The sequence below is a fragment of the Nyctereutes procyonoides genome, unplaced genomic scaffold (assembly GCF_905146905.1).
Source record: "Nyctereutes procyonoides isolate TBG_1078 unplaced genomic scaffold, NYPRO_anot_genome, whole genome shotgun sequence".
NCBI classification, from domain to species: Eukaryota; Metazoa; Chordata; class Mammalia; order Carnivora; family Canidae; genus Nyctereutes; species Nyctereutes procyonoides.
This window is the reverse complement of record NW_026575082.1, coordinates 32118204-32145164: the sequence shown is the minus strand read 5'-3', so window position 1 is coordinate 32145164 and position 26961 is coordinate 32118204. Positions and strand designations below refer to the sequence as shown.

Genomic DNA, 26961 nt, shown 5'->3' with positions numbered 1-26961 from the left:
TGGGACTCAGGAGAGGGCCCTTCAGGTGGCAGCTAGAGAAGGAGGGTCCCCCCCACGTCCCAACTTTTTTTGTTCCTCAAAAGTGAAATATTTCAGAAACATTGGACTCCGTTTCGATATTTTTATCTCGGAGAAATAGGCTCTAATTGTTCTTGTTCTTTATTGGATGTACAAATGACACAAATTTGCTGACAAAAAAAAAAAATTTCACAATACCCTAAAATTACAGTTCTAATCTTTGCTCATGAAATTCCATGCCTCTGCAGCTGTTCTTCGAATTTTAAGGTAAACACCCAGGCATGTAGTGCATTTGTAATTGTAACAGCTGCAGAGGTCAGTGGAGTGGCTAAAAATGAATTACAGCCTCACCATTTTCTTCTTGCCCATTGGCCTCTGGCGTGCCAAGGCGAGACAGCTCCTCGGGGGCTTCTGGGTAAATGATAGCTGTGTCACTGCGCTGAAGGTACTCCTCGATGCTGACTGCATGGCCATCGCGTTCCTCCAGTTTTCTTTTGGCAAAGTATTCCTCAAAGTCTGATGTGCAATTTGCATTCTTAACTGGAATCAGAAAAGGACACCATCAACGCCTCTGTGGGGCCTTCCTCCCAGGTGCCCGAGCCCACTGACATCACTGTGAGCGCCGACTGTTGACTTGCAGAAAGACCCCCCAATACCTAGTTTAGTCCTAAGAAGTGTTGCAGATGACCAATCAGTGACGGGATGCTTATTCTCGTAAATATATGCAAAGAAAAGAGGACACTTGGCTTCAAGCTAAATAGGCACATCTTATTTTCCTCTCCCTGGAATACTAGTCCGCAGAATTCACAAAGAATGAAAGACATTTTGAAATGTTTTCTAGGGAAAACTTAAAAAACAAAACAAAACAAAACAAAAAACAGAGCTACATTCTAAGATCCAGAAACTTGAGAGATAATATGAGCTCAAAGCTGCTTTAGCAGTCTGTATAAAACTTCCTTTTCTTTCAAGAAAGGTATATTTAATTTTTTATTGTCCACTAAACTTAACGTGCCTAACCACAGATACATCCTGTTGCTAAATATAAGCTTTTAACCTTCCACTCTCTGCACATCACAGATGGCCAGGACTACACAATCTGACACAGATGCAAAAGGATAGATATTCCTAGAGAGATAATAGTGGGACTCTGTTAAGAAATCATGGGATGTGCCACTTTATCTTTCCCTATAATTTCAATATTTAGCTCAGCATTTTAAAGCTGCCTGAAGATGGAATGAAGCTCACAAAAAGAAATACAACAGAATTAACAGAAATACTTCACAAAAGCAAAAGAAACTGGCTGTGCCGCTGTGTGATTCTGATATGATTTTTAACTTTTGTAATTATGAATCTATTCCATGAAATGAATAATAGTCACAAATCCATTTCAGCCACAATGTCACAAGATTCTGTATATTTGATACCTCTAGGTATGTCTCTGAAGTAAGTTGTGGCTTAAATATCCTAAATAAACATTTTTATGCATAAGACCGTGTAAGTAGATGAATAAAGATCCTTTGCTAGTACGGTTAATGGCAGAGCCCCACTTTCATAGTTTCTGAGACCAGTTAGCCTTGATTCCCCTATATTCTTCACCTCACTTTCTCTGCCATAAAAGATAATAGAGCATTTGCCATACTAATCATTTCTGATAATTTGTGGCAGGGTGATGTTGGGACCAGCTAGTCCATTTTTATTTTTATTTTCATTTTTATTGTTGCTTTCACTGTCATGAACTTGTGGATTATAGGTAAAAAGAACAGAAAGTGGAACCTTCCATTGATTCGACAAGTACTGAATGACTGGTATATGGTAGGTATCATGTCTTGTTTCGAAAAGCAAAAAACATCCAGTTTCATCCTTCAGGAAGACATGAGAACAATCAGTACAACTGATTTTTTTTTTCTCGAGAAAAAAAAAAACTTACAAACTCACATAAATATTATGAAAGGAAGTTGTGTGGTGATACGAAAGAAGTAGTGGGGGGGGGGGCTGATGGAGCCCAGAAGATCAAGAAAACTTAAATTGAGAAAGCTTGGAGTTCACTAGCTCTAGAAGCTGGGGAAGAGCCAGCACGTGCAAGGATGCGAGGACTGGAAGGAGCACGGTGCATTTCACCAGCAAAACAGAGTGCTGATGTGCAGACAGTGGAAGGGAAGCAATACGATGGGAGGGCGGAGAGGCAGGCAGGAACCAGAACAAGAGGCAGGTGGTCGTCCTGCTACAGGTTTGGGTTTTCTTCTAAGAGAAACAGAAAGCCATGGAAGGGTATTAAGCAAGAAGATGACTGGGTGAAATTGGGAATTATCTGCATTTTTAAATGACAACTCTGGCTATTGTAAAATAGGGATTGTAAGGAAAAGAAAAGCTGATTCTGGGAAACCAGTTAGGAGTTTCTTGCCATAAACCAGGCCAAGATAAAGGTTAAGGAATTGGTGATGGAGACTGAGAAGTGGCTAGATTTGAGAGATACATTGACAAGTAAAAACACTAGGCTTGGGGGAAGGATTGGGTGTGCCAGGGAGGGGGAGGCTAAGATCTTATCTTAGGTTTGGGCTTTCCAAATCTGATGGATGATAGGTGATAGTCACCAAAGCAAGGGGCACCAGAACTCTAAAAACACCTGAAACTATGAACTAATACATCGCATCAAATAAAAGGAGACTGGGGAGCATCACGCTTTGCCGACAAACTAAGCGCTAGCAATCCTGAATAGTGTGATCTCAAAACAGTCTCTTTTGCCACTCCAACTTCTAAAAGTCGAACAAGAGCAACTGTCTGATTCTAACACCTGTATTTCCTTCAAATACAGGTTTGGAATGTGTAAGAGTAGATGATGATTTTATATCTTGAAATTTATTTAAATCTTTTCTCATAATCTTAAGTCTTAAATCTTTTATTTACTAAGATTTTATTGTATTATTTTGTGTTTTTTTGAAAGATTTTTATGTATTTATTCATGAGAGACAGAGGGAGGCAGAGGGAGAAGAAGCAGGATCCATGCAGCAGCCCGATGCGGGACTCGATCCCAGAACTCCGGGATCACGTCCTGAGCTGAAGGCAGATGCTCAACCGCTGAGCCACCCAGGCCTCCCAAAGATTTTAATTTTAAGGAACCTCTGCACCCAACATGGGACTCAAACTCATAACCCCAGGATCAAGAGTTGCATGTTCCACCAACTGAGGCAGCCAGTCACCCCCAAGTCGTAAATCTTCTAGAAGAACATGAACCTTGATTAAGATCAATTTTCTGTTGGTATGCTCATGATGCCATAGATACTTTCCGAATCACTGTTGGTAATAGTGAATGTGATGGTGTCATTTAACTTGCACCATTAAATCACTAGAGAGTACAAAGAACTGCCAACCTGCACAAACTATTTGTTCCTTGTTTTGGATCATCAAAATGACTTAGCATTGATCAAAAATCACCTTTTGTTTTTAATGCCAGAAAAGATAGAAGGGACAAAATGGTGGATCAAACATGAACCCCTTTGGAACAACTTGACTGATTCGACCAGGGGCTTTTTTTTCACCACTGTGGCAGCAGGAAGTAATTTAACTACTCCTTTCTGAATCCAGGCCTAGTAGAATGCTGTCAGATGTTTAAGGCATGACTTAATTTAAGCTTTTTAAGAACACTGACCCACTCGACGATCCTTAGTGTAACCTAGTAAACATGGATGGATGGACATTTTAACATCCTACTTCTATATTGATATCTCAGCAACTATTTGAATTATCTGGCTATCTTTTCATGAATTTTCATTTGCATATGAATGTTTCCATCAGAAATGTAACCAAATGCAAATTCAATGGGATTTGCATTAATAGCCTTTTGGCTTCAACAGGAGGAAAATTCAGATTTTTCTGGATAGGCGAACTAAACTGCATCGAGAAACACTACTGGTATTTGGAGAGGCAATTCACTTGCTAGATCGAATTTGCCTATGCTAGATTTCTATGTCAAGTGTGACCGAGACAAAAGTCCTCAAATCATATGCTCACTTTAAGGATCATCTTTGATCATCTTCGTACCCTGAGCTTTGAGTATATTGCTTAGAAATTAGTAGGCTCTCAGGAATCATTTATAGAATGAATGTGGAATAAATTATGTGCTTTACACGAATCTTGGTACAGAAGTAAAAGGAAGCATAAGATAAGATACCCTCAGTTGAGCTAGGAATTCAGATCTGCAATTCAGGCAATTCTAGAACAATTATGTGATTAACTACGTAATGATGACCATAAATACTTGCAAGAGTTCAATAGGGTTCAGGTGAGTATTCAAAAAGGATTTAATGAAGAAGATAACACTCAATCATTTAAATCTATTTGCTTCATCAGGATTTTCTTCTTGTGGAATAGGTATGCTATTTAGCTATAGATCTCAAATATGTACAGTCACTTATGTGGGCTCTAGTCTAGACTTCCATGAACTAGTCTAGGTATAACCGACCCAGATATAATGTGTTTTTTTTTTTTCCCTTGGTGTTGCTGTAGGTCCTTGTAACACACGGTTTTCCTGCCCAGTAGCACAACAGTCTCCTTTGCCTGGGAATGGCTCCCGTATTCTCTATTGTCAAACTTTATTGTACCCAAGGGAGTTGCCTGGTTATTGCTGTGGATTAACAATATCCACGGTGGATTAATCTGCACCTAAAGTGAACTTCTCCTAGTCTTTCAATCTCCAGAAACTGGGGTAGCCAATGGATCCAGCTGAGTCAGCAAATCCTTTCCTTGTGATTTTAGGACTTTGTACCAAAGGGAGCACCAAGAACGGTTATTTCCCTCAAGCAACCCGTAGCTATTAGATGTAGAACAAAGGAACTGATATATCCCATGTAGTGTGAGAAGATTAATGAAGAGAGAGACTGAAGCAGGTACACAGAGAGAAGAGAAAAGCAAAGACAAGATGGCAAGTCCTGACAGTATATTTCTAGCTCTATTTGCTCCTGAGGCCAAGCCGTACCTGTGTCCTTCCAGTGGCTCTGTTGTCAAACCTCCTTAGATTCTGTGAGCTTAAAAACTCCCTTTCTACTCCAGGCTATGTGTATTTCAGTCTCTGAGATCCAAAATCACCCTAATTATTAATATTTGAACAAAAGGTTATTCTGAAACTTGTTGAGGAGGATGAAGTTTTGGTTCTGGACAGAAATTTACCTTTTTGGTTTTCACAAAGATTTTGCAACACTGCATCGTGGACCCAGAAATGAAGTAGAAAATTCACTAGAAAGTTACAGAATTCCCCACTGCATTTTTCTGGTGTAAAATCAACCTCATTTTCCTTTTTTTTTTTTTTAATCTGTAATTCTCTTCACTCCTTGGTCTCCTTGTTAGAACTGCCAAAACACACTGACAAAGGATATTTGTGTGATACTCATGATCAAACCATAACAAAAGTTCACAAGAAACCTCAAAGTAATGTGTTCCTATATCTTCTCCAGAGATTTTGCAATTAGTCCTAAAATTTACCCTGGTGCCTTAGAAATGTCTCAACCTTCTCTAAGGTCAGGTAAACTTTTCTGTATCCAAAACTGAAAATTTCATTAATTAAAAATGTTTTTTCATCACCATGTGTACTTTAATATCGTTAGGATAAATTTCTAGGTTGCTTCAAGTTAGAAAAGCCTCACGTTTCCTGTCAATATGTTGTTCCCTCTTACTAATGTTGCTTATTAATGATACTTTCATAAATACTTTTATGTCTATCTTAGATATTGATATTTTTAAATAATGATAAATATCAATATGGATTGACTTTTAAAGTTATTGCTCAAAAAACAAGCAATGTTAATAGAGCTCTAAATAAGAGAGATATATTGATCTTCAAATCAGCCACCTCCCATGGAGGTTTTAGGACACTTTCTCAAAGATCCTTAAAAGTGAGTTTTGCTTAGCGTTTACAAATAGTTAAGACATAATGAGACCTTGAAACTTATTTCTTCTCTTTTTCTGTTTGTTTGTTTGTTTCTATTTACTTCCATCCCCTTGCCATTTATTTTATTTATTTATAAGGAGCATGTGTTCATGTAGGAAAGCAGGTATTCTATTCTAACTGATCTTGTACCCAGCGTGTTTTCAATTTTCATTAAAGAATTGAAGAAATATGTTTGAATATTATGCAAAGTCATTTTAATGAACATAAAATGAATAAATAACTCTTTCAGAAAAGAAAATCTCTTGGAGGGTCTAGAAAAGCTGAAGTAAATACATGTAAAAAACCGAGTTCAATCATTTATCCACCCCCATGGCTTAATAACTATTTATTGAGGACCTACTATTGCCAGAGAGTGTGCTTTGGGATGAAGACACAATGGTGTTGATTGATAATTATTTTTCTGCTTCTGTGATTCTCATATTGAGAGACATGTATATGAAATGGTTGCGGTTCTGCAATTTACAGACATATAAATATATAAATGTATAACAAGGAATATATAGATACAGATACATAGATACTTCTCAGTATAATGTAGAAATTATGCATTTATCATATAATCTGATTTTTGATCACTTCATTTGTCAAGGCAAAGGGACCTGAAGAAGTAATCACAAATCGAGGTAACTATATTCATCATCTGTCAGAAAAATAGTCTTTTTATGGACATTGTAGATGATAAGAAAACATAGAAAATTAATTTCAATGTAGTTTCTGTATTGAATTTTTAAAAAGCCCACATAGGGGACGGGAAGGAAAACTGAATGGGGAGTTATCGGAGAGGGAGACAAACTGTGAGAGACTCTGAACTATAGGGAACAAACTGAGGGTCGCTGGAGGGGAGGTGGGGGGAGGGATCGCGTAATTGGGTGCTGGGCACATGATGTGATGAGCACTGGGTGTTATATGCAACTGATGAATTATTGAACTCTACATCTGAAACTAATGATGTACTATAGTTTGGCTGATTGAATTCAAATAAAAAAAATAAAGAAGCCTATACTCAGCATTTGTTGAGGTATATAAATTCTCATGGCTACTTTGTTTAAAGTTGACTAATTAATGAATATAAGCATTTTATCATTAAAAATGCATGTGTGCCTTTCCGTAGAAGGCTTCCAAAACACATATTGGCACCAGATATCTAAAAACAACACTAAGGGAAGAGGACAATCTTTTTCTCATTACACGGCTACGCGGCCAGCCCAGCAGAGCCTCCGACTGCTACAGAGGTGTGTGCAAAGCCACGGAGGGCTCTTCCAGAGTGACAAAGTTGTCTTTTCTTCTTGGGAACTAGCACAGCATCTGGGTGGGTCTCTCCACGCCTGCTCTAACCTGGCTTTCTCCAGGGAACACATGCTCAGATGCTAAAGAGAGCCCCCAACGTGTAAGAACTTTAGGAAAGAGAGTGGCAGAAAGAACAGGGGGGTGGGAATCGGTAGTACTCTGCAGGATCAAATATCTCCCCAATCAGCAGGAAGCAGCCCAGTCAGGGACACAGTCTAATTTTAAAGTGAGGTTCTACATTGAGGGACTGTGACTATCAAAATTTAGACATCACTAACCCTTAGACAGTTTTGATTGCTATGTACAGACACAGAATCCACGTCTTTAAAAGAAGAATCCCAAGTAAGTTCGTATGTATTTATTTTTCACATTACTGTGTAATCTAAAATTTTGAAATTGGTATCCTACTGAAAAGATTCTTAGACTGTGTCCTTATACTTTAGACAACGGGTTTATAAAGTAAGGTGTTTTGCCCAGCAGTTCAGTGCTCTTCTTGTATGCTATTTGCAGAAACATGTAACACCTGAGGATACTCTAGGACAGTGGTTTTCAAAACGTGGGCTCCCGGCCAGCAGCATCAGTATTACCTGGGAACTTGTTCAAAAATGGAATCTGCAGTCTGTGCTTTGACAAGCCCTTCAGGGGGTTCGATGCACACCCAGTTTAAGAACCAATGCCCTGGGAATTCAGCTGTTTGCAACACCTGGCTAAATAAGGTATTCAGCGATACGATTTTGGGAAGCAGCTCAGAATCGGTCCCGTATCATGTGGCCTTCCTAACTCTCTCAGCCTGAGCTCGTAACCTCCTTCTGCACGCACCCACCTGCATATCTCAATCACTGAAGTCAGCACATCACAGTCTAACTGTTCCTTGACATATCTGTGAGCTGACTGTGTTTTATATCAGCCTAGTACAGTGCCCGGCACACAGCTAATGCTCAATAATTGAATGAGCAGACCAGGTTCATTGGGCAACCCATTTTGGCTCAGCTACTTATGATTTTTTTTTAAAGATTTTACTTATTTATTCATGATAGACATAGAGAGAGGGGGGGCGGTAGAGACACAGGCAGAGGGAGAAGCAGGCTCCATGCCGGGAACCCGATGCGGGACTCGATCCTGGGACTCCAGGATCATGCTCTGGGAAGAAGGCAGGCGCTAAACTGCTGAGCCACCCAGGGATCCCTACTTAGGATTTTTAATCTCAGTATCTTCATCTGTAAAATGAGCTAGTATATGCTTTCTGGGGTATTCCTGAAATTTCATAATTTCCATGCTTTCAATTAATTAATTGCCCTAACCCATCTACTCTTATTCACTGGCTAGGCCTAAGGAGTTTCATATATATTCTTTCCATTTAAAAACTCAAAGCAACACAGCTTTCTGATGGAGGAAACATATACACAGGTTAAGATTTTGAAGGCAACTAGAAACCACGGACAACATCACAAGGAAAACAGTGCTTATTACACATTTGTTGAATGAATGAAGGAGACACTCAAGAAGCTTGGGATATCAGTTATTTCTTATGGGAACCCTCGCTGTGAAGTGGAGATAGCTGCCCCTAATCGCAAGCAAAGCTAATAAAACTGCAGCCTTCATTAGCCAGGAAGTAATAGGCTCTTCTTGGTATACACTGATTATAGTCTGCAAATGACCCTCCTGTCTCACCTGCCAAGTGCTCACCGCTTTCCTCTCTTCAAAACCTCTTTCCCTAGCTTTTTTTTTTTTTTTAATAAGCTTATTTTATGGAGTTAACTAGAAATTTTTAAATGATGACTTACATGACCTATCTGACTGGATGACAAAACTCTTCCAACATATAAGAAAGTGACAGTATAAACAAGAAGAAAACGGCATGCTTTATAACAGTATGATTCTCTCCCTGTTGAGTACTTAGGTACTCAATTATCTGATAAACTGATCTTGCACAATTGATTAACACTATATATCCACTCAACTCTTGCTGAGATCAACTCTTACGATCAAACTTGTGTGGCTTCTGTTACCCATATAGGAATCCTAGCTAATTAAAAAAATTTACTTTAAGGGCGCCTGGCTGGCTCGTTCAGTGGAGCATGTGACTCTTGATCTCAGGGTCGTGAGTTCAAGCCCTGCGTTCGGAGTAGAGATTACTTAAATAAATAATTAAAACAAGATTTTAAAAATAATACAAATAATAAAAAATTTAAATTTAAATTCCATGTAAGCATAGTAAGAGGAATTGGAAGGTATTAAACCAAGAGGATAATAATGGTACAGAAACAGTTTTACTCTTTTCCCCACTTTCTTCTATGCTAATGATGTGATACACTGAATCTGTATTTAAAGAGGCCAAACCACTTGCTAGCCTCCTAACCTTATCATTAATATCATCAATTTAAGGGAGTTATACCTCAAACCATGGTGTTTCCTGCTCAGGCAAGATTTTCAATCTAGATCTAGAGGCTTCCAACTGCTCTGGAGACACCTCAGAAGAATCTGGTAAACCTGGACATGCTTGGCATTTCTCTGTGGTACTTCAGGTGGTAAATCCCTGATCCCATGCTCTCCCAATCTCGCTTCTACTCTGCTATTATCCTAATGCATTCTGTGAGCTATAAGCAGGACGGGCTACAGTGGGGCCCAGCAGGCCCGGTGCAAAATGACAACAGCAGAACATTAAACCAAAGTCAAAGCTCTGACAAACACAGGGCCCTGGGTATAATACCATGAGGCACGACCTCCCCCTCCCGTGCCAACTAGCTCAGCCGGTGCTTTGTTGTCTTTGTTCAGGCTTCCCAGTAAAAATTCATTAGAAGCAAGGGTAGGGTGGGGTGGCGTTCAACATTTCTACTCTAATGTCCTCATTTAACAGATGATACAGCGAAGGTACACTGAGGTTTATGATTCATACAAAGTTAGACAAATAATTTCTGGAAAAGCTCGACGGAGAATTCATATATCCTGACTCTTAACCCACTACTCTTTCCACTGTATCATAGTGACTCAATATGAGAGAGAGAGAGAGAGAGAGAGAAAGAGAGAGAACCCCATCTTTTCAGTTTTTCATTATGCCTGATTTGACATGATTTGAATAGGTCCTAGATGCTGACAAGATTGCTGACATTATAAATAGTTCTAAACAACATTATAACACCATAAGTTAGGATGAGGAAAGCCATGGTAAATGCTCACTTCAGTATAAATAAAATATGGAATTTTAAGCTTTTTTTTTTTCTCAGTTTTTCCTTTCATGTTCCTGCTCTTCATTTTTTTTCACTGTGTGATCCACATCCAAGCCTATCAGGGTAAAGTGAGAACATAAAAGTCCTTCAAATTCTCTACTCGAGATGCTTTTTATAATTTCCATGTAATAATTAATGGCTGTGTTTTCCTCTTTTAGATATTTCTTACTTAGCCGTGTTTCTAAGGGCACTCAGTATGGAATAACTTTATGAAACAACTTTACAAAGGTGAATTTTTATTAACTATGATGGTGCTAGTAAGGAAAAAAATGTCTCAAACTTAACTTGGAACTAGAGATCAAAAAAAAAAAAAAGAAAAAAAAAACACCACCCTTTATTCATGGTTCATTTTGCTTTCCCATTCCACATATTACTTGTTTATCCCCCCACATGCTTAATGATATCCTCCTACATGCGTTCCACTTCTTCAGATTAGATGAAACTGTGTCACCCTGTCATAATACTCCATCCCTCACAGGCCTTTCCAGCACAGCCACTCCTGCTTTTCATCCGTCTAAGCTCACAGAGCAAAGAGGTCCACATACTCCTCAATTCACACGACTGTTTCAAACCAATGTTCCTAAGTTATTAATTTGCTCAGCTTTTATTTGTTTGCTCATTTATTCATCAATTCAACAAAACAACCCGTTTGTCAACCACCAAGCTGGTATGAACACTGCGCCCACTGAGAGGGACTTTGGAGAAAAGCAAACCTAATCTCTACCCTCAAACACCGTCCATTTTGTACCTGCCATTCTTTGAAGCCTCGGTCATCGGTTTTTGCCACCATGTTTTCGGACACTACTTGCAGAGCTCAAGTAAGATGACACTTATCCCATGGTTGTGTTTACCCCAGGCTGCCAATGCTATAATTCTGGGAAACTTCATGGCTCAACAGAGAGTCCAGGCAGGATCCTGGCTTCCGGGGTTTTGAGTCTCTCTAGCAACAGGGACAGCCACACTTGGGTACTCGGCTGAACCGGGCATGAGTCCAGCTCTGCAAACTAGAGCTTGAAACTTCCACTCTCTGTTTCAACCTTCTGCCCTTTCCCACCATTCAGGTCGTCATCCCACTGAGGCAGGTGTTTCGTTGAGATAACCCGGCCCTTTCCGGCCATTTCACCTGCTCTGGTTTTACCTGCCTCAGCTCACCTCGGAGCTTTGAAGTCTTTTCCGTCCTTGTCCCTTATTTTTTTTTTAATTTTTATTTATTTATGATAGTCACACACACACACACACACAGAGAGAGAGAGGGAGGCAGAGACATAGGCAGAGGGAGAAGCAGGCTCCATGCACCGGGAGCCCGACGTGGGATTCGATCCCGGGTCTCCAGGATCGCGCCCTGGGCCAAAGCAGGTGCTAAACCACTGCGCCACCCAGGGATCCCTTTGTCCCTTATTTTTGTGTCATTCTCACCTAGCCAAACAAAAATCCAGCCCAGTTTCTTTGCTCCTGGAGTATCAAAGATGGCTAAAGAAATGTAAATACTTGTAACACTTGTTTAGTCTACGTTATCCAAATCGGATATTCTTTTGTGATGGTAACTGAATCTCCACATATTGTCCACGGCAATTACTCTAGGTTTCCATTCTTCAAGATTCCAACCCTACTCCCTTTCCTTTCTGTCAACTTGATCATCTCCTTTCCTACTCACTTCAAAGAGGGCAACACATATGACACGAATTCCCTGAACTACCTTAAATTCACCCCAAATCTCTATAATCGTTCCTCCTTTTTCTTTTGATCTTATTCTAGGAAAGATGTGCCCTCTGCGCGCAGCCAAGGCTACTCTCTAAAGCTACTTCCTCACAACTTCTGATAACTTATTCCATCTTTTACCCAGTCTCCTTGTACATTTTCAGCTTTCTCTATGCCTCACTTTTGCATAAAACCATATTTAACAAGCCTTTTTCCTAAAGAAAATCATCTCTGAAATTTGCAGTCTCTTAAGGTACTGCTCTACCTCATGTCTCCAATATTTCACTCTACACTGTCAAGAGCCCTCTGCAATATCAAACACCTTCCACTTGAACCAACAGAGCTTGTTGTATTTCAAATAAAACATCTTCATCCATATATTGTTATAATATTAATAATAATGATGGTGATGGCTAGCAACAACTGAACATTTGTTATGTCTAACATTGCGCTAAACATTTTACACACATTTCTTATTCACCTTATTCTTATTACCATCATTTTATTTACCCAACTGAAGGTAAGTCCTAAATGACGGTGACTATTCATTGTATTTTTCAAATACAAAATGCCTTAAACTTAGTAGGGTCACCTTATGTGACTATTGATCTGAAGAGCTAATTAAGCTATTAATTTTTAAATTATAATTTATTAAAATAAATTTAAAATTTATTGTAAATTTTACCTTCATGTCATTACAATTTTTTTGAAGATTTTATTATTAAGTAATCTCTACACCCAAGATGGTGCTCAAACATACAACCCCGACTAAGCCAGCCAGGTGCTCCAGGATTTTGCATTCCTTAGGGACAAGAACTATATCTTCTATTTCTTTAGAGTTTCTTTCTCAAGCCTCAGTTCAAATTCTGCACACAACTACTAATCTGAGAGGAAAGAATAAATGTAGGTATCTCGGTAAAGTGATGAACGTTTTATTATTTGCTGATTTGTTTGTCATTCAGAACAAAAGAAAAACAACATATGATTCCTGATGCTAGTCAGTGATCAAGGGAAAGTCTTTGACAGAGTTCATCATTATAGACATTGTATTTACCGTTACATCTTCTACGTTTAAAAAAGGATGCTAGGTAGAGATGGAATGAGATAAAAAACTAAGCAATAAGCAATTCCTTCTCAATATTCATATTTTAGACCTCAAATGCATTGTTGGAGCAGTGAAAAGACCTTTGTCCTATAGCTTGTCTGGTTGGTTTTCTAAGACGTCAAAAGAATTTAATTGCCAAAGGCTCTCGAAATTGACTGGTTAGTCCTCCCATTACAAATTTGTTAAATACTGCATTTTTGTTTTCTAGAAAAGAAGTTAATGAGGAACCAGTGTAAAGGGAGGAAACAGTTTAGAATCCATTTATTTCTTAATGTATAAAATTGGTTTAAAGCTTGCCTGTAGATACAAACTGGCAAGATAAGCAAATCAGGGTCAGCAGCAGTGTATGTTAGGCAATACACCAGGTACTTTAAAAATAATATATCATTGGGGTGCCTGGATGGCTCAGTCAGTTAGGCATTCAACTCTTGATTTCAGCTCTTGATCAGGTCATGATCTCAAGGTCGTGAGATTGAGCCCCACATCAGATTCCAAATAAGTCAATCAGAGAAAGGCAATTATCATATGACCTCACTCATATGTGGAATTTAAGAAACAAAACAGAGAATCATAGGGGAAGGGAGGAAAAACATAAAACAAGATGATATCAGAGAAGGAGGCAGACCATAAGAGACTCTTAATCATAGGAAACAAACTGAGGAGGAGGAGGTGGGTGAGGTACCTGGGTGATGGACATTGAGGACAGCATGTGATGCTATGAGCACTAGATATTATACAAGACTGATGAATCACTGAACTCTACCTCTGAAACTAAGAATACACTATATGTTAATTAATTGCATTTAAATTTTTAAAAAGAGATTCTCTTACTCCTTCTCCCTCTGCCTCTACCCCATCCCCACTCTCCCTCTTTCAAAAGTGATAATAATATACCATTTAATCCATACAATGGACTTTGTACATAGGTAATCATTATTTCCACTTTCCTGATGTAGAAATGAATTCTTATTTACTCAAGTTCATGAACTAGTAATTGATAAAGACAAAATCCAAATGTTGTTTATCTGACTCTCGACTAATCTGAAGCATCCCGAACCAATGTTTGCCTTCCATGTGCAAAAGTATTCATATATTATTCTTAAAAGATTGGAAGTATGTTTAATGACTATAGTTAGAGTCAATATAGTTAGTTCTTGGGCATTAATTTTATTCTGTTCTGTAAGATTAAGAACTGAGACCTAAATTGCCCTGACCCAGTTTCTAGATGTAAGGTTGTAAGGTGCTTTTCTTTTCCCAGCAAAGGAAGGAAAGATGCAGGTGGTTATTAATAGCCTTTTATGACTAGAGTACTAGATTGTCTGAATAAATATAACTTACACACATTCAAAGAGGAAAACATCAGGGGCCTATTTGGGTCTTGATATGCACGTGGAACCGCATTAATGCTAATGATCACCAAGCACCGATGATAGATCCTTGCTACTACTAGCACGTAGGCTTTATAATGCTCCTAAGTTTTCCCATTTCTCTAATCTTCTTAGAAAATGTTTTCCCCCTCCCTGTTTAAAAATTCTACATAATAATTTTATTCTGAATTTGAATCTGATTAAAATATGGAAGACATAAGGTCCTTTATAAAAGGACATTCTTTGTCTTCTGTGGTAAAGCATACAATTTCTTTCATTTTTAAAACATTAAAACCAATGTAGAAATATTAAATGCAATGTAGAAAGTTGTTGATGTAAATCAGGGTTTGCAATACCTCATGCTATAAATCAACTTTGCTGTGCTGCTGCTAATCTAACTTTGTTGTAGAAAAAATATAGTGATATACACTGTGGTTCTTTGCCTTTAACAAGTTGATTTCAGGGACTTAAATCCTGGTTTCACTCTCTGAAGATACTGGAATTAATCCCCTTCACAGGGAATGTTTTCCTTTATTGTGGCTTCCCTTCTCAGAAACTATTTCTTCTCCACCAACTGTTCATTCATTCATCCATTCATTCACTCATTCATTCATTATACCTGTCATAACACCTACCATGTGAGTTCACTACTGTGCTGTGTCCTTTAGGCAAAGAAGGAATAGACCTTTCTTCAAGCAAATATTTTTGGGGCCCTTACTAAGGCTAATAAATATTACTTATTTAATTACCTCAACAATCCTATGCTATCCTAGCATGATTATCTACACCCATTTTACAGCTCAAGAAATCTCTTGTCTTCACAAAATTAACTAGGTAAAATAGGTGTAAACATTATAAAGAGGAACACTTCAACATGCTAAAATTAGCAGTGTCCACCTGAGGGCTGTGGAATTTCAGAGAAGGAAGAGATTGACGTGGTTTGAGGTGTTTTAGGATGACCACATTAAGGAAATGGAATGTGAACTGGCCCTGAGGAACAGAAGGGTGAATAGAGTTTACATAAGCAGAAGAAAGGGAGTGAAATATTAGGGTCTCAAGGAACAGTGTGGGCAGAGATTCAGAGGTTGGCATACATGCGATCCTTTTTTTGTATTACCAAGGGATTTGGTCTGATGAGAATGAAACACTGTTGGTATAAAATGGATGGCACTTAATACTGGTCCAAAGAGTGTGAATTTTGTCTATGGGTACTAAGAGGCAATTAAAGATTCTAAGAAGGGGATTCAAACAATGAGAAAAGAGTTACAAGGATGAATATGGACTGACTAATAGAGAAGACAAAGGCTGGGGACCAGTCAAATGTAATTGAATTTTTCTCATTTGGGAGATTAGAGTAACGAGAGATGAAAATGTCTGGTTGGCAATTGCATACCAGGTATCAAAATATGCCAACCTGGAAATATGAAAGGAAGCCCAAGTGGTGGTGTCTGTCTGTCATTCACACCCTAAATCTCTTTAAAAACTCTTTGTGACCTAGACCATTCTAGGATCTATAGTGATAAAGTGTCCAAAACCCCATACCATTTCTGTCCTCAAGTAGCTTACAAATCTAGCAGGGAGAAACATACCTGCAGGCAACTAAGTATAATATGAAAGGAAATTCATAAATTCTATAAGAAGATCTTTAAAGAATCTTGAGGAGTAGTTAATCTTGAGTGGGAGACTGGAAGATGACTTCCTGGTGGAGATGGCTTTTAAGAATGTGTATGGTGCTGTCAGACTAAAAAGAATGAGTAGCTGTCTAGGTTGATGGAAAATCATAAGCAAAGGCAAAGGAGTATAAATAGTAATGAGTCTTTCAGAGTTGAGGTATATACTAGGAAGGGGTAGTAGAGACAAGATAGATAGATCATGAGGATGCCAACTCAACTCAAATGCCGACTCATTCAGAAAGCAGTGAACCATACGAGGTTGGATATGAAGTGGTGTGGGTGACTGAGTTACAATGACCCATCTGCCCCAAGTGCTAGGAAAACAACTTGTAACTAACTTTGTTAGCGTGAAGAGTGAATTAAAGAAATTAGGGATTGAAATGAGTCCGGTTAACAAAGTATCATAATAGCTCGAATGAAAGATGAGGATTTAAATCAAGATAGTGAAAAACATGATGGGGAGAAATAAAAGTGATATATGCTATTTGTGATAGTAGAAATGATAGTAGTTGATGACTAATTAGATAAAGTATGTAAGAGTCAAAGATGATACCACAGTTTCTAGTAGGACATCTCCTCAGAGTGGTGAAAAACCTTCTGAGGGGAAAGGTTATGTCAGGTAACTTAGATTTTATTTCCAAATCTGCCACAAGTTAGCTATGTGGCATTTTTTACTACTGTTTCCTCAACTATCAAAACACAATTAAGAACTTGATTTGTAGGCTAACTTTTGATTTTAGAATTCTGTGATTCTATTTGACTAAACTCTTGCCATGGCTTCTTGCAGCTTTAAACTTAGCAGAATATACCAAGAAGATACTTTTACATTCTTAAAGACTATTCTCTCCATTTAGATGAATTTAATTAATTTTTGCTATTTAGTAGATGCGTAGAGCTGAGAAGGAAATTCAGAGGTCTTTTCCTTACTTTTACTTAGGAGCAAATTCTGTGTGTTTGAATATTCAGAGAGAAGTATTAGAGACATTAGCTTTGTCTTTCCTTCACAACTTATTCCCATTAATAACAGGACTTTTTATCAGAAAATTTGCTTAAGCTGAGCTGTTTAGAATGTATCTATTTCAAAGTCTGTTGGTTCTGCTCTGATTAGAAAAGAAAAATGATATTTGATATTAAATTAATTCCTTATTTATTCATTAAAAATATATTGAGAGCCTATTCATTTTAAAGCACTCCTAAATATAGAGAGCAAGCTGATGGTTACCAGAGAGGAAGTGGGGTCGGATGGGTGAAATAGGTGATGCGGATTAAGAGTGTACTTATTTTGATGAGCCCTCAGTATTGTATAGGATTGTTGAATCACTATATTGTATGCCTAAAATACTAAATATGACCTTGTACATTAAAAAATAATTACAAGAAATTTTTTTAAATTAAAAAATAAGATTGAAAGGTAAAGTTAAAAAAAAAATTAGGGCGCTCTTATAGCCAATATAGTAGCCTAAGAAACAATCCATGCTCTCAGAGTTTGCAATCTAATTTGGAAAAGACAGCACATTAATTAACAACACACGACAGAATTTATGGCACGGTTAGGTGTTTTGTTCAATAAGCATTCTCCGGAAGAAGATAATCATTGTAAGTGGGGATGGCTAGAGAAGGTCAGCCGGTAGCTGGATCTTTTAGGACTTGGGGAGAGACAAAGAGATGGTCCATTAATGAGCAATTTCAACCAGAAAAGGTGTCTTCTTTCAATTCCCCATGTATTTAGCAATTGAAAAGATTCTGGGGGATAAGAAGCAGCAACTTGTGGTTGTAAAGAAATATGTATTTATTCTCTTTTTTTTTTATTTATTTATGATAGTCACACACACACACAGAGAGAGAGAGAGAGAGAGAGAGAGAGAGAGAGAGAGGGAGGCAGAGACACAGGCAGAGGGAGAAGCAGGCTCCATGCACCGGGAGCCCGACGTGGGATTCGATCCCGGGTCTCCAGGCTCGCGCCCTGGGCCAAAGGCAGGCGCCAAACCGCTGTGCCACCCAGGGATCCCAAAATATGTATTTATTCTCTAAAAGGACAGAGTGATAAACTGAGGGTCACCGGAAATTCCTAATTACCAAGCCCAATGTATTTGTTCAGCATTCTTTCAACTGTAGTTATCTGAATCTTTTGATTGAATTGACCATTCTGTACTTTTTGAAACTTTCTTTCTTTGCCTTCTAGTTGTTTATTTTTTTTTTCTACCTTAATCTTTTCTCTTTCAATGAGTTTGGTTTTTCTCCCTACCCACCAGGAGCCCTGGCCTCAGCTTTTTACTTGTTTCAATAAATATACTCTCAATGGTTAATGCCATGGTCCTATGATGTTAAATACTATCGGAATATATTTGCATCAGTCTCAAATCTATGTCTCCAGCCCTGACTTCCTGTGTTTCATTTCCTCATTTCCAATGGACCTTCTCATAGTCACATCCATATATAACTTTTATATGACAATACGTATCTAAAGGCTAGCTCAAGATCTTCTCAAAATTGGATCCGCCTTGTTATCTAGAAATAGCAAGTACTGCCAGGTTCTAAACATGCAGACGTGTAATCCTGAAGCCATTTTGATTCCATCACCCAGAGATTCAACTGGTTGTTAAGAAATCATGTTGCTAATTTCATCACTGTCACCACCCTAGGACAAGCTTTTTGTCACTTCACACCTGAGTAACTACAATGACTTCCAGTTGGTCTCTCAAAGTCTGGTTTTCCCCCACAGAAATCATGGTAGTATAACATGACACAAACTCTTTGGTCTGGTGCTTTACATCCTCCATCAGCTGGCTTCAACTTAAATGTCCAGCTTCATTTCCCATGTATTCCCTCCTAGGACCCTCTGATTCAGGCGAATCCTTTACTCACCATCCTCTGAATAGATTTCACAATTTCCTTTGTTGGCTCACACATTCCTCTGCTAGAAAATTCTTCCTTGCTTCTCTATACCCATTGAAAATATACTTAGCTTATGTTTCACCTCTGTCATGAAGCTTTTTCTGAATACTCACCCCATAGCATCTCTCCCACTTTGGGGATGTGAAATAATTACAGTTCCTACCATTTGTTGCGTATTTATCACATATTTCTCTTATTGTTCTTTGTTAGTCTCATCTCCCAAACTAAATAATAACCATGTCTTAAATTTCCTGGCCCATCTTCCACCACAAGTGCACCAATGGTGTATAGAGAAGACTCTCAGTGAAAGCTTATTTATTTGTTGACTGACTACACATGAACAACTATAAGCAATAGTAAGTAGTATCAGAAAAAGAGACCTTAAAGCCACATGAAAGCACATTCAGAATTGATTTTTGAATCTTTTGAACAGAAATAAATTTTATTAATATCATTTTAGACTTCAAGTGTATAAACCACTAGCAAATTGTCACGTTGTGGGATAAATTACTTTTGTGACACTCTGAATGCCTAATGAAGTTAATAAGAATTATGATTTATTTATGCTTGAAGTTGAAATGTAACATTTATCTTAAAAAAAAACACGAAGCCATTTCTGATCCCATGAGTTGGGACATTATAGAAAGTATCTAATTTATGCTATTTCTTCATTATTATGCTTTTACATGTAATTATTTTGTCTTGTCTCTATGTTATATGGTACAACATAGACTATTAAACATGGACATAGTCTTAAGAAACGATTAGTGTGATTTATTTATTTTTCAGGTGGGGAAACTAAGTTCCAAAGAGAATAATTGACATGCCCAAGGTCACGATCTAGTGATTGCCAGAGCTATACCTGAAAAGTAGGATTAATCTTTCCTAACTCTATACCTTTTCCCTAATTCCACATTGCGCAGTTTCATCTTTGTACCCTACACTGACATTTTCAAATGAAAGAAAAATTACAACAATTGTTCATTATTTCTCTTATTTTACACCCAACAAAGTGAATTAGTGCCTTGTAAGTTATTAATAAGAACATTCTAAATAGAAGCACAGCATGAGCAGTTTATTATGATGTGTATCAACACAAGGGAGATTGGACTATCATCTGAATTATTCACATTTCTAAAACTTCATAACACTGTGACTTTTTTCTCATTGGTGAGTTGCGTGGAAATAGCTATGCAATTTGTTTTGTTTTGTTTTGTTTTGTTTTGTTTGGAGAGATAACCTGATATGGGGCACTAGGTTAACATCTGTACTGGCCGTGTGAAGGATTGTTTGTAACACCAAAAATAATTAGCCTTATCCAGGAAAAGAGAGATAAACATAGTGAGTCAATGTACATTTGCACTGGTGATGCGGGACTTTGAGGGAAGATGCCGTGCAGTTTTGGGGGAGGAACATGGAATGCCACCACTGTCCTGAAATCCCACTCCACAGCAGGAGCAGAGTAGAAGATAACACTGCTTACTGCTTTCCTACTGTAATTTTTTGAGCTTCATTAAAAAGAAGTGAAATTGTCTCTTCTCTCTAAACCTTCTGCCTGGAAGACATTATTTAGAGGAGGGAGCAAGAATTAAAAGTGCAGAAAGAATAAAAAGGAGCTCAGGTGTTCAATTTTTGTGAGGAATGTTCACGGAAATTTGGTTTGTCTTCCTGAAAAAAACATTTACAGTCTAAATTACAGCATATCATTTGAATTCTCAATGACTAATATCAAGTGGTAGCCAGGAGAGGCTTATTACATTCTAATTTTGTGATTATTTATGCAGTCTTTTAAAATAAAAATCACTACCAAAAATTTGCCCAACCCCTGCTCTGAAAAAATGTCTACATCCAGTTCGGTTTTCTCAACTTTCACAGGCCAATCAGGGGTTTAAGAATGAAAGGTACACTTGCTGAAGAAAACTAAAAAATAAATAAATAAAGTAAAATAAAATGAAATTAAGGGAACTCCGATCTGAGACCAAAACAGGAGACTTGGAATGCCTGACTCAATTGCTAAGTCTTGGAGGGACCCGTGTGCCTAGGCCTGTGTTTCTCTTCCTCACCCCCCGGGGCCACAGGACATGGGGCAGGTACAACCTCGATGTAGTAGACACCACTTACCTGTACCATTGTTAACTGTGGTCTGGATCGTGGCTTCAGGCCCCATAGTGTCATAGTCTTCCTTCATTTCTTCTGTGGGGGAAAATTATCGTTAGCATTTGAAAACTGTAGAAAGGCTTACTATACTAAGCATGCCAACCACAGGAACAAGGAAGATTCTTTTAAAGGAAACAGAGAAAAGGCTTGTTGTAAACCGCTAAACAATAGCTTTGTTCAGGCAATTGAATGAATCCAATAGTGCTAGCTACACAAGAACTTATTTACTTTAAGCATTACTGCAAGCTGTGAAAAACAGAGGTGCTTATTTGGGACAAACGGAGGGCTTTTCTTCTGGTGGCAGTTCTAGTGACAAACAGGGGGAAAGATATTATTTTTTCAATACGAGTCAAAAGCAACTAAGTATTTGTATTTAGGAAGAGGCAGGCTAGCTGCTGTGCCTCGGGTAACTCTGGATGATTAGTGGCCAGTCAGATTTTCACGCTTTTTCCCCCTTGGAGTAGCTACGATGGAGCTAGTCTATGCAGGCATATATTTTTTTTTTAAACCTAACTCTATATATAAAAACTTGAAGGCTCAGTTTATAAAACAAGGATCCCGGAGGTATTTGAAAACAACAACAACAACAAAAACAAAAACAAAAAAACACCTGTTTCACTGTTTTATATAAACTTCTAAAACATACCTTCCTTAGGCCTGTCCCTACCGCTCCGTAAATCTCTCTCCTCCTTATCATTTATGCTCCAGCATAAGTGTAATTGTAGTCATTTTCTGAAGAAAGACACATAGACGTAACGAGAGCTCAAGGTGGCAACAAAGATGGAAATATGTAACACTGGGGTTGAAGATTCATAGGTGATAAAAGGCTCTTTTCCAAAAATTGCCATATTTTAAATTAAGGAGAGTTTGAAAAACAGGAGAGATCTTAAATTTTCTGCCTCCCACATTATAGAGTGTGTGAGAGGGCAGAGAAGGGCAGCCGACAGGTAAAAATGCTCCAGGCAAGTCAACTAAACACAGGCTTTTTACAAAATTGTATTTTTACAATAACAAAACTAATGAGAACCAAACACAATCCAGGATAAACATCTCTCTGATCATCATTTTACTTAAAACGAGAGAAACTTTATATAAATAGGACTCTGTAAATTCCCAAATTTATCCTGACCATCCTTTGCTTATCGCATTCTAGTCATAATTATCTGGGAGAAAAGCAGGTTCTAGCAAATGTTACAGCAAAATTAAAATATATGATTTACAAGTAGTAGCCTGCCGCCTATCTGTGTATATTATCAGAACTAAAAAAGCATGGGCCTTTTAAGGTAAAATGCCCCGATATAAATAGACGCTAATTTAATGCTACTACCCATAACAGTCAGATGATTTGAGTGGTATTTGTTTAAACTGCACAACCACTACAAGTCTGTTTCTGGCCCTGGACTTCTCTCTTACTTAAGGAATATTTTCACGGGGCCGTTTTGCATAAAACATTTAGAAGTTCAATATATGGCAATATTGTATTGTCAATTGTAATAATCGATTGGTTGAAAAGCTCCCTCATCTGATATTTTTTATCAGTCTCTGGGAGGAATTAAATTAAGGTATTTCTGAGAAGTTCAGTACTGGCTATAAATATAGCTTTTGTGTCTTTCTTCCTCACTCATCTCATGTGATTTCTGGTAGCCAAGAGTCAGAAGAATCATAAGTTTTCCATCTGAGAGATCAAGTCACTGAGGGGAAAACAGTTAACAGCAATTTTTTTTTTTGCATAATAGTGGTAATGTTTAAGATTTCTGCTGCACTTCCTTCCTCATTGCCATTTTCTTATGAAAAAGTAAAGAGAAGTTACAGTAGGTGGTTGCTTCCCAAATTATTAAATGCCAGGCATACAAATGTATAGGTGGCACTTGGTGTGCCTCACACTCTGTAGTAATACTTGAGCTATAACCCTCTTTTACCAAAGATTATGCAACTGAAATGGTATCACTTTTACCTAGAGTGTACTTTGCTTCCATTTACTGAGTGCCGACCTTTCCTTTCTTTGAATATTAGGCTCAATTTAATAAAATGAAACACTAATCCCGTTCAGGTATGTGTGTGAAATACCATGTGTATATGCCTATTTAATTAAGTTTCCCTGCGAATCCATTTCCAGAAAGACATGATAATATGCAGGTTAAGAACATCTCCCCTGAATTAAAGGCAATCCTGGCTGTCGTTTTGCTTCTCGCCTAACCTTAAACATTTTCCAAGACACCTCTGACTCAGCATACAGTGTCTAAAACCACATAGTATATTTGTTTTTAAAACACTTGTAAAAGTTTGCATTTTCCAGTCACCCTTGGGATGAAGGTTTGTAAAAATAAAGAGCACTTTCTTCCTTAAGATGAAGAATCCTTGAATAAGCAGAAAGAGGCCAAGATGCAGGTGATTTATTTAAGTCTGTGTCAATGATAATGATGTCATGGTTTCCAGCACACTGTGTCCACCCCATTGTGGGACGAAAGAATGTCAAGGACAATTCTAAACACAAAACTTTGATTGTGCTGGAACCGGAAAGGCACAGTAAGAGCTCCACTGCGCTCTTCAGTTGAAAACCTGCATCCTGCAGACAAACTACAGAAAGCATGCGAGAAAGAGCAAAGGAGAGGGGGCTTATCTCAGAGTCAAGCTATGTGCTGAGGTATGATGGTAGACAGCCAGGCACCAGGGATAAAACACTACTAAATAAAACAGCACCAGAATTAGAATTATTGTCTATAGTGTGTGTTTTGAACAATAAATAAGAAAAATATTTTATCAGAAGAAAAATGTGTTATCTAAGAGTCAGGATAAACAATGAGTAGCTTTTTAAGACCAATTTCTTTTCATTAGACATCAAGGCACCACATCAGAGCACTTTTGGAACAATAAAAAAAAGAACAATAAATCATTACTAATCATTAGAACTAGACAGGTAATAGCCGGGTAACTTTCTTGGTCCAAGTAGCCAAATGAGATTAGGGATTTACATTTTATTTAATTATTGTGACTCCAGAATGCTAGTTTATTTACCATAAAGGTAAGAGCAAAGAACAGCCTGTTCATTTGTATCACAGGCACCATTAACTACAGGTGATAACAGGGTCTGTAATGCACTCATATGGATTATTGTATATTAAAACATTTAGAATTATGATCCATGACCAGCACAAAAAGCTGCCATGATCACAAACTACTACAGCTCGACATTACTGTTTTGGCTGTTTTTCAATTATTGATCTTAAGTTTTTAAAATTAAACTTTTTTTTTTTAGAAGTTTGGAGCCGTACATTTGTTATATCGTTATTAATTATTCCTTTAAGGGTGGAAATTCTAGTAATTGGTCCTTACCCTTGATTTCTAGATATTAAAATTTAAAGCATCAGAACATTCATTCTTATAGCCCTGCATATCTAGTTCATTAACAAATATGAATAGCTAACACCAGCTCATTTAAATAGTATGTCTTACATGAGTTCTCGCCACACTCTGTTTCTGTCACACTGCTCCCAAGAATCATTGGCTCTTATTATACATGTAAATGGCTATCATAAAAATAAAAATTTCATTTAAGATTGTTAATGACTTCTGCAGCAGTCAGACTTCCTTTAATGATCATCCTCTGCCCCTAATTAAACGTATTTATCTTTCAAGCATCTTTGGCTGAGTTCTCCCTCATAGTTGAAAATCTAAAACCTTAAGTCTTAATGGATATAACGATAAATGTTTATGTGTGGGATTGCTGAGATCCGAGAAACCTCCACCGAAAGCAAAATTGGAAACAGAAAGAATACAAAACTTGGCACAGTAATTTAGGAAAACGAGAAACAAATACACTACACTCAAACTGCCATGGGTCTTTTTTCTCTCTTTTTTTTTTCACATTTAATTTTCTTTAGGAGTGGAAGTGCTTTTATTATCCTCCTTCCAGTATACCGAACAATTACCCTGCCTAGGTTCGATGCTTTACAGTCTGCGACATCACAATGGCATATAGGTAGACTCTTGCGCTTACTTATTTCCCTTCCCACCCACTTCACCTATTTATAAAAATGCTATTGTTATTTATATCGTCAGAGGAAAAAAAAAAACCCAAAGTGGGATAAATCATGACAGCTCTCATTGGGTCTTGGGACTAGAGATTTAAGGAGACACTATGGTTTGAACTGGAAGAGTCAATAACATTTCTTTTTTTTTTTTTTTTTTTTTTTTTTGGCCAGCCACCTCACCAAGTATAGAGGAGCACAGGGAGTCTATGGGAATCTGATTCATTCTCTTCGATTTGGTTAATCATTTCATACCTCAGTGACGTTCCGTCCTCAGTGAATTTTAGACCAAGGCATTTCCATATGCAGAGTGGCATCTGAAGTTTTGGTCTGAACATAATTTACCTTATTTTTATGATAGTTGGCCCTGGATCCGTTTTACCTCCCCAGAGAGTCCCACCAAACAGCACGAATCATTATCAAGTACTTAACTGTTAAATAGTAAGGAAGCTACCTGACCAGGTGAAAGTGTGAAATCACATTCACACTTAACAAAGGGGAATGATTAGATGGTTGAATTACAATAGAAGGTGTCAGACAGACACTGAAACTACATGCAGTGGGCAGTCACTTGGTCTGCATTGTTATAGGACTTCCACACAAGACTTTCATATACAGGTTACTTGTGAGTCTCCCCCCACTGCTTCCATTTTCTCCCTGAAAGCCTGGAGCTCGACCCTAGTTCACGTTCAACCTGCACCCACTGAAACACCATCTCTCCCTACGACCATCACTTCTTTGGTGGCCCTCTTCTGCAAAGAAATATGTTTAATTATTCGGTCGTGGACGTTCCCCTAGGCAGGAAGGAATAGCTGAAGATGGCCCGGGAGGGGGCCAAGCAGTTGTAGACACTTACCTGGACCGTCTACAGAGGCTTGCAGAATGTCGTTGCCGTGCCAGGTGTGCTCCACTCCACCCTCCCTCATGTCATCTTCCTCTTCTTCTCTTGGCAACAGAGCTTGGCTCACGTGTGGGGAGGACTCATGGTTGGGCACGCTAGCTGGACTCCTCTCCTGGTCCAGGGGGTTAGCAATCCCGTCCTCCTCAGCAATTTGAAGCTTGTCCTCCTCATCTGTTTCTGAACCCGTGTCCACTACATTGTCATAGTTCACCACTGAAGAGGAAGCACAGAACACACACTCTCTAAGCACTTTGTTGAAAAAATATCAGTCACCCCTCATTGTTTAGTTAAATGGAAAATAATTAATATTTTCATCACTTAATTACTCAACCATGTCAGGAAAATATAATTAATATCTTTCATGTTTGAGCATTTTTGTTCTTACTCAATTATCGCCACGTACCCTTTCTGATGTTAAGGCGTCTTCTTTACCAAAAAGATGGGAAATTTTAAAAAGCAACACCAGCACACATACTCAGAAATACATCTACACTGCATGTGCAAAGAGACACATGGCAATATGTACTTCTGATACTCCCCAAAAACTTATTAAACAGACCTGCAGTGGACAATTTTATTAGCTTAGCGACATGGAGTGTGTGCTGTAAAATGTTGTACTATAAATACGACATGACTTCACTATATTAGCTGTGGTTTTATTCCT

General features: G+C 38.1%; 1 protein-coding gene across 4 annotated transcripts in view; it reads right to left on the bottom strand.

Moving 5' to 3' along the window:
- The window catches only part of LOC129514479 (zinc finger E-box-binding homeobox 2), a 136818-nt gene that overhangs the window by 19826 nt on the left and 90031 nt on the right, over nt 1–26961 (bottom strand). For all 4 annotated transcript variants that reach the window (XM_055333053.1, XM_055333054.1, XM_055333052.1 and 1 more), the window contains exons 3-5: nt 26253–26510; nt 21333–21404; nt 370–558 (exon numbers count right to left, since the gene is read on the bottom strand). In XM_055333053.1, the coding sequence (XP_055189028.1) occupies nt 370–558; nt 21333–21404; nt 26253–26510 (519 nt within the window). The remainder of the gene's footprint in view (nt 1–369; nt 559–21332; nt 21405–26252; nt 26511–26961) is intronic.